The 8,929-nt window shown below is 31.5% G+C and overlaps 2 protein-coding genes across 3 annotated transcripts; one reads left to right on the forward strand and one right to left on the reverse strand.

Moving 5' to 3' along the window:
- The first annotated feature begins 242 nt into the window (after positions 1-242).
- On the forward strand, positions 243-4,366 carry LOC106300445 (beta-galactosidase 5). Of its 2 annotated transcripts, XM_013736589.1 has the most exons (18): positions 243-369; positions 470-648; positions 721-816; positions 973-1,085; positions 1,192-1,258; positions 1,419-1,511; positions 1,593-1,736; positions 1,803-1,891; positions 2,001-2,106; positions 2,192-2,279; positions 2,379-2,662; positions 2,753-2,931; positions 3,020-3,129; positions 3,205-3,314; positions 3,406-3,516; positions 3,620-3,733; positions 3,828-4,030; positions 4,122-4,366. In XM_013736589.1, exons 2-18 carry the CDS (start codon positions 475-477, stop codon positions 4,231-4,233), a joined length of 2,193 nt encoding a protein of 730 aa, XP_013592043.1. In that variant the 5' UTR covers positions 243-369; positions 470-474; the 3' UTR covers positions 4,234-4,366. The 2 variants fall into 2 exon arrangements, with proteins under 2 accessions (XP_013592043.1, XP_013592042.1); XM_013736588.1 differs by having other exon boundaries at positions 255-648.
- LOC106300446 (thioredoxin H5) lies at positions 4,231-4,922 on the reverse strand. The gene is made up of 2 exons (XM_013736590.1): positions 4,756-4,922; positions 4,231-4,663 (listed from the first exon to the last, which is right to left on the reverse strand). Exons 1-2 carry the CDS (start codon positions 4,840-4,842, stop codon positions 4,397-4,399), a joined length of 354 nt encoding a protein of 117 aa, XP_013592044.1. The 5' UTR covers positions 4,843-4,922; the 3' UTR covers positions 4,231-4,396.
- Positions 4,923-8,929: the final 4,007 nt, after the last annotated feature.

Genomic DNA, 8,929 nt, shown 5'->3' on the forward strand with positions numbered 1-8,929 from the left:
TTAATTATAAGGACCAAAATGCAAATAAAAAGATGAAACTTCAAATTTAGAGTTTTGCCAAAAAAAAAAAAAAAAGAGTAATGAACTCCTTAAAACTCTAAATTTAAAGTTTTGAAATTTATTTTTGGAGAGCAAAAAAAACTATATTTTTGAAGTTATAGAGTTTTTTCTGGAGATGCTCTAGGTTAATGCAAATAAAGTAATTCTACCAGTTAGTTTAGATTATTTGGATAGCTCCATTCATTTATTTTTTGTTCTCAACTAATTCACTCACACCAATTTGTGTGTTATATCTACAAAATTAGTGGAGAGTGGGGGAGCCTGGGAGCAAAACCAAAGATATATCAGACCAACGACACTTAACACAGAGTCTTTGCTTCTTCTCTGATCTTACATTCTTTTTGTTTTTTTTTGTTTTTTGAAAGAATTCGTTTCCCTCTCAACTCCCTCTCATTTCCTCATCTTTCAGAAAAAATGGGAACCACATTGGTTCTCACCAAGATCCTATGTTTCTTGCTAATAACAATGGTAATTGGATCCGCCATGATCCAATGCAGCATAACCTACGACAAGAAAGCCATCGTCATTAATGGCCACCGCAGAATCCTACTTTCCGGCTCCATTCACTACCCAAGAAGCACCCCTGAGGTAACAAATCTCAGAAATAAATGGTGGTTTTTGTTTTGCTTTTTTTTTGTTTCATCTCTGTGTGTCTTGTAGATGTGGGAAGATCTTATAAAGAAGGCTAAAGACGGAGGCTTGGATGTTATTGACACTTATGTTTTCTGGAATGGTCATGAACCTTCTCCTGGCACTGTAAAATTTCCACCATCATCTTCTTCTTACAAAATCCCATTAAAGTTAAAAGCTTTATGAGACTAGATTCTTGTTAGATCCCATTAAAGTTTGAATCTTTCTATGAAACTAGATTTGAAAACTGGTGGGTTTTGTTTTGTTTTGTTATGTTTGCAGTACGATTTCAAAGGGAGATACGATCTGGTAAGATTCATTAAGACAGTACAAGAAGTGGGGCTTTATGTTCATCTTAGAATCGGCCCTTACGTTTGTGCAGAATGGAATTTTGGGTAATACTTCAGTAAATGAAAAGAACAAAAAAAATAAATTTTTTTTTTTTTTGTCTCATTGTCCAATTTTTGAATTTTGAATTTTTTTCCCTTGAAAATTGTGCAGAGGGTTTCCTGTTTGGTTGAAGTATGTACCTGGGATTAGCTTTAGATCAGATAATGGACCCTTCAAGGTAAATAAAAATCTTTGATCTCTGATGTTTAATTCTGTTTAGTTTTGGATATTAATATAGTGTAGCGTGTAAATGTGATGTAAAAAGGGTTTTTTTTTTTTTGACGAATACAAATTTAACATTCATTTAAAAAAAATTGTAAATGTGTTGTATTGTTAAGGCTGCGATGCAAGGCTTCACGCAGAAGATTGTTCAGATGATGAAAGAGCATAGATTCTTCGCGTCACAAGGTGGACCTATTATCTTATCTCAGGTATACAACAAATTTACAAAAAACAGTTGTTGAACTGTTTGATCTTTTAAAGTTAAAACGGTGGATCTTTGAAAACTGTAGATCGAAAATGAGTTTGGTCCTGAGCTTAAAGCGCTTGGACCAGCTGGTCACTCATACATTAACTGGGCTGCGAAAATGGCGGTTGGTTTGGACACTGGAGTCCCGTGGGTGATGTGCAAGGAAGATGATGCACCTGATCCTATTGTGAGAGACCAATCTTTTGTGTGATTGATTAACGAGTTATCTTCTAATATAATCTCTTGTTTCTAGATAAACGCTTGCAACGGATTCTACTGCGATTATTTCACTCCAAACAAACCATATAAGCCAAAAATGTGGACAGAAGCATGGAGTGGCTGGTAAAAATAAAAATGCTTTTCTTCGCATATTATATATATAAAACCTTGTGAGAGACAAAATGTGTATTGATTTAGTTTTAATCTTTTTGCTCACTGTGATGGCGAAAAGGTTCACAGAGTTTGGTGGAACCATTCCAAAGCGACCTGTAGAGGATCTAGCGTTTGGAGTCACACGTTTCATACAAAAGGGCGGGTCGTATATAAATTACTACATGGTAAAATGTCCTACCACAAACATTATGATAAAATCTGTTTTTTTTTTGTTTCGATGCTTGATGTGTGTGGTGGTTAATGTGACAGTACCATGGAGGAACAAACTTTGGACGCACAGCAGGAGGTCCATTTATCACCACTAGTTACGATTATGATGCTCCCATCGATGAATACGGTAATAATGATCTTAACACTTAGATTGTGTAACAAATGTTGTTGTGTCTCTTTTTTTCACGTTTAACTTAAAACTAGTTTTTATTTCCTGATAACGCAGGGTTGGTCCAAGAACCAAAGTACAGCCATCTTAAGCAGCTACACCAAGCAATTAAGCAATGTGAATCAGCTTTAGTTTCCTCTGAACCAAAGGTTACCAAACTAGGAAACTACGAGGAGGCTCATGTTTTCTCTGCTGGTAAAGGAAGCTGTGTGGCTTTCCTATCGAACTATCACATGAACGCACCTGCAAAAGTAGTGTTCAACAATCGGCATTATACTCTACCTGCTTGGTCCACAAGCATTCTTCCGGATTGCAGAAACGTTGTTTTCAACACTGCCACGGTATGTTAAAGAAAAAAAAAAGTTTGTTCTTTTTTTTTGGTGTGAAAGACTATCATGAAGAAGCTAATTATGAAGTTGTGAGTGAGACAGGTTGTGGCAAAGACATCACAAGTGCAAATGGTTCCATCTGGCTCCATCTTGTACTCGGTGGGGAGATACGATGAAGATATTGCTACTTATGGAGACCGTGGGACAATCACAGCTCTTGGATTGTTGGAGCAGATTAACGTTACACGAGATACAAGTGATTACCTTTGGTACATAACCAGGTGCGTCTTGAATCTCTATTTTGTGACCTTACGTTTTGCTTGATCAAACATGAGTTGTTCTTTGAAATTGAATATTTTGTTATTTCAGTGTGGATATTAAGGCATCGGAATCTTTCTTGCGTGGAGGAAAATGGCCGACTCTTACGGTGGATTCAGCAGGGCATGCTGTTCATGTGTTTGTTAATGGACATTTTTACGGTAAAGAATCTTTCTTTTGCTAACTCAATATTCCTAAGGAAAGCAGCAGTTTCATCATATGTTGAAACGACGCAGGATCTGCCTTTGGGACAAGAGAAAACAGAAGGTTTTCCTTTAGCGCACCGGTCAATCTTCGAGGTGGAGCTAACAGAATCGCTCTACTAAGCGTAGCAGTTGGTTTGCCGGTCAGTTTATAGCATGAAAGTACATCACTTTTGCTGTCTTTGTTGCAGACAGGCTGATAAAATATGTTTGTATTCTTGTGTGGTTTTTAAGAATGTTGGGCCACATTTTGAGACGTGGGCCACGGGGATTGTCGGGTCTGTCGCGCTGCACGGCCTTGACGGAGGTAACAAAGACTTGAGTCGACAGAAATGGACCTATCAGGTGAGAGATGTATATAATAAGAACAGAAGAAGCTCTCATTGACTATATCCTTTTTTGACCAAACTGAAATTAAACAACATTTCCGCAAACGGTAATGAAACAGGTTGGTCTGCGAGGTGAAGCAATGAACTTGATCTCTCCTTCAGAAGCTTCCTCTGATGATTGGATCAAAGGCTCATTAGCAAAGCAAAACAAACAGCCTTTGACCTGGTACAAGGTTATATTAATGAACTCTGAACAAAGAAAACATCAAACGGAGGAAAAAAAACAAATAAGTAACGCTAATGTCTTTGCTTATCAAAATTTTACAGGCCTTCTTTGACGCTCCAAGAGGGAACGAGCCGCTGGCTTTGGATCTGAGGAGTATGGGGAAAGGACAAGCTTGGATAAACGGACAAAGCTTAGGGAGATACTGGATGGCTTTCGCCAAAGGAAACTGCGGGAGTTGCAACTACGCAGGAACATACAGAGAAGCCAAATGCCAATCTGGTTGTGGCGAGCCTACACAAAGATGGTAAAAACAACACATGCTTTGTTTCTTATCTAAATCATTATTTTCATGTTTTAAAAAAAAAAACGAGTCTTTTGTGTGTGTGTGTGCACAGGTATCACGTTCCGCGTTCGTGGTTGAAGCCAAGAGGGAACTTGATAGTGCTCTTTGAAGAACTTGGTGGAGATGTCTCCAAAGTCTCTGTTGTAAAGAGATCAGTACACTAAAAACTCAATCTTGTGTGTTCATTATTATTAACACAACAGCATTCCTCATGCTGCTGTTAAGTTATCAATCCATGTTTATTGTGATCATAACAAAGATAAGTTTATAAATACCAAATTTGCATCACTTTTATTACATATAATAAAACACCGAAGAACAATAACTTTAAGCAGAAGCAACACCACCGTGCTTCATCAATGTCTGATGGATTTCCTCCTTCCTTGCACCGACAACACGGTCCACGATCTCACCTTCCCTCATGAAGAGAAAAGTGGGCATTGCCTCCACTTTGAATTCTTTAGCAACGGATTGCAATTCGTCCACATCGATCTTGAAGAAGACGACGTTGAGGAACTTCTTGGCCATCTCTACGAAGACTGGTGCAATGAAACGGCAAGGTGGGCACCATGTAGCAGTGAAGTCTATCACGATCTGATTCAGTTTCGAGATCAAAGTCAGAAGTTGAGAACATTCGTAATTTAAAAGAAAAATAGTATTAATAAGCAAAGTTATGAAATCGTTACCAGTTTCTTGGAGTCGTTGGCGGCTTTGATCTGCTCGTTCCAGACTTCGATGGTGTGGCAAGCGATCACTTCTCCTTCTCCGGCCATTTTTTTTCTTTGTTTGAGATTTGGTTTAAACTTGTAAACAATTTTGTGTGTTGATGATTTTGGTGATTGAACAATTTGTATGGTCGAATCGGTTTTTATAGGAAAGTCGAGGGGAGACTACGACTTCTTCTCGGTCTTTTTTTTTAAAAAGAAATTATTATTCATCTGTATAATAAAACGAATTAATAATACTTGTTGTTATTTTTAAAACAAAATAATAATACTAACGTCGAGTTGGTCCAACGAGAAAAGAGTTACAACTGTAACTACCGCTGTCTGAGTTCAATTTACTCTAGCAGAGACTATTTATAATGTTTGGATTTAGGAGTGTTCAATCCGGATATCGGTTCAGTTTCGGTTCGGTTTTTTTCGGTATTTCGGTTAGTAAAATATAACTACCATTCTAAATCCATATTTACTTCGGTTCGGTTTGATTTACATACCGTTGGTTTTCGGTTTATTCGGTTTTACACCAAAACATAATTATTTGGGATCATATTATGTAAATTTTAGAGTCATATTGTCATCGCAATAATTTATTAGAAAAATATTATATTTTCAAATAAAAGAACAAAAAAAAAATAAAAACGCTTATACCTTCGGATAAAATAATCAAATCTAGAATTAAAATCAAAGCTCGAAATTTGAAAATAAAAATAAAAAAACAAAAGAGAAGTACGAAAGAAAAGTTTTTCCACTCTTCCTGTTCATCAAAGTCATGCTTCTTCGAGTGAAATTCTGTTCGTTTATAAATAAGAAAAAAGTTGCGAATAATTTTTTCTAGTTATTATTCATCAAATTTATAACCTTCACTTCAAGTTCAATTTAATCAATGCTAAAAGAAAACGAAATAATTAAAAGAATAAGATTAAGAAAATAAGAAGCCTCAGTTGCGATGAATTGTTATTTAATTATATTTTAAGTGTTTTTCAAATTAAGATTCTTTATTACTATAAAAAATATGGTAATAATTATTAACAAAATAATAACTTATATAACAAATAGATTTTCATATAACGTTATAAAATATGTACATATTTACATGTTTCTACTTTTGATCGGTTTTGTTCGGTTTATTCGGTTTAATCGGTTATAAACCAAACCATATCCAAATCCTACGGTTTCTATAAAATCAAATTCATTCAGTTTATATGATATATACCAAAACCACACCATATTGTCTATTTTGGTTCGGTTCGGTTTGGTACTGTTCGGTTTTACCATATTGGACAGGCCTACTTGGGTTCCTCGCAAAGATGTGGAATCATTTTTTTTGTTTTTTCTGTTGAAAAAATAATAATAATACATGTTTTTTAACTAAAAATAATAATACAAGTTGCGGTGGATACATATATAATCTTATCCTATTTTAAGTTTAAAAATAAGAAAATTCTTAAAATACTCTAAGTTGGTGGCTACTATTTTTTTCTAAATACTTGTTTTATTAAAACTCTGAATAAAATGAAATCCTACACCAACAGAAAAGAAAAGAAAAAAATAAATAAAGTTATCAAAATTATCTGAATATATCTTAATTGTTCCTCGTTTAAATTAAATGTATATGCTTTTAATTTTTGTGAGAAATTTTTTTTCTCTTTTATTATTTTTAAAAAAATATATTAGAATTAAATATATAGATGATATAATTAGTTTTGTTACATTTCCAATATTTTTCTCTTAAATGAAAAATAACTTTTTTGTTAAAAATATATATTTTTAAAAGAAAATTAGATTTTATGTTTTTGGTAGAAAGATAAATTTTATGTTTTCGATAAAGAAGTATTTTATTTTTGAGAAAAAGAAAAATTTTGTAGCAGAAAATGATATTTATCTTTTAGTACAGAAAATAAAAAATTTAATTTTGAAAAAATAAATTAATATTTAAACGAATTTTTTAGAATTTCTAAAAACACAATTTTACAATCTTATATTGACATTAATAGCAGAGTAATACTTAAAAATATCAAAATAATTTAAAACTAAACACTAAAAATAATTTAAATTTCTAAAGACTAAACACTGAACTCAAAAGGATATTGTGAACTTTACAAAGTAAACCATACGCCCACATTTTCACTAATTTTAAAAGAGTTATACTCTTTATACATTTAAGGGACATTTGCTAAAAATAACCTAAATATTCAAGTCACACCTAAAAGTGTACTCCACTTTCAGTCAAATGCAAAGCCAACTTAAATGGATAGTGAAAGTATTATTTAACCCTTATGACCAAACAAAAAAACAGAAATATATTTTACGTTTTTATCCTTCGGAAGTCTACACGTAATAAAAGAAGTCTACATATATATAGACTTCATACGAAGTCTACCTTATAGACTTATTTTGGAGTCTACACTCTAATTTGATCTAATAATTTAATTTTGAAAATGTATAAAAATAATTATTGTGATATTTTTAACTAATCATCAATATAATGGATAATATGAAGTAAATAAATTAAAATTTCATATAATTGAACAATTTTGAAGAATATATACTAATTTGGTTATCATTTGTCACACAATGTTCATAGTTTAGAAACAAAAGGTTCTAACATGTTATGTCTTTTAGTGGTTGATTTCATAGGGTTAGATTTTAGACTTTGTTTAGATTTTGTTTTATTAACTTAAATCTGCGTATTAATGTTTAGTAGTTTATATTTTGTATAATTGAAACGTTTTGATTATCAAGCAAAACATTTAAGGGTTTGAATTTTGTGGTTTAGGGTATCGTAGACCTACAATAAAGTCTATTTATTTGAAGACGTCTTTTTAGTCTATATTTTTCAATTTTTCTTACAAAAAATCATTATATTTAAACTAAGTTAAGTTCCTTAAAAATAAAAAAATGAAATCATAAACTATAACTATTAAAAAATAAAGAAATAAATTTAGTAAATCATATATTAAAATTATTAAAATAATAAAGAATAAACAACAATAATGAAATTATTATAGTAAAATCTACTCCAAAATTTTAATTTTATTAGACTTCAAACGAAGTCTACAGCATCGTAAATTTTAACCTAGTTACATTTTTGTCTCCCTATATAAACAAAATTAATACAGTCTCTCTCTAAAGTGACTGCACAAGTTTTTAAAACTCTCTTCCTTCTCTCTAAAACTCTCTTACTTCTCCCTAAAATTCTCTCAATTCTTTAAAAAACTCTCTCATTTCTCTTCTTTCTCTCTAAAATTTTCTCAAGTCTTTCTCACGATGTTATCTTGTCATTTTAGATATTATAATTCATGGTTTTCATCTTCTCCTTTAAAAAATGTAAGTTTTAGATCTATAGATTTTAAATGTGTATTTTTATGTTATTTATTTCTAACAATATTATCTTTTTTTTTGTAGGTATTATCACTCATGGATTTCATTTCTCCTCTAAAAATGTAAGTTTTAGATTAATAGATTTTAAATATGTATTTATATGTTTATATTCAAATAAATTTATACATCAAGCTCTGTGCATTAATTTGCTACTAGTTTATCTTATAAATTCTATTTTGAAAAGTATTTTTAGATTTAAAATTATTTTCAAATTTCAAAATGTATAGATTTTTTCAGATCTGAAAATTATCAGACAGTGTAGACTCCCAAAGAAGTTTACTAAAGCTAGTAGACTTCGTATGAAGTTTACTAAACCACAAAGTTTAAGCAGACTTCATTGGAAGCCTAAAAAAATATGACTTTAATTCTTTTCTATGTTTTTTAATAATTTTATCTTGTTTTGTAGTTATTTTTTTCCATAGTTGTTTTCTTCTCCTCCCAAAAATGTAAGGTTTACATCTATAGATTTTAAATATGTGTTCTAGTATTTATATTAAAATAAAGTTACATATTCAAATTCTATGTCTTTAATTATTACTATTTTATCTATTAAATTATATTTTTAAAAGGTTTTTAGAATTTAACTTATTTCAGATCTAATTTTTTTTTGATAGAGTAGACTTCAAATGAAGTCTACTTTGAAGTCTACTTAAAAGTTAGGGCTGGTAGACTTGAAAAGATGTCTACAAGCCTTGAATTTTAAGCATATTTCATTAGAAGCTTACTCAAAATATGATTTTAATTTTTAATCTTTTTT

The sequence above is a fragment of the Brassica oleracea genome, chromosome C6 (genome assembly GCF_000695525.1).
Source record: "Brassica oleracea var. oleracea cultivar TO1000 chromosome C6, BOL, whole genome shotgun sequence".
In the NCBI taxonomy this organism is placed as follows: Eukaryota; Viridiplantae; Streptophyta; class Magnoliopsida; order Brassicales; family Brassicaceae; genus Brassica; species Brassica oleracea.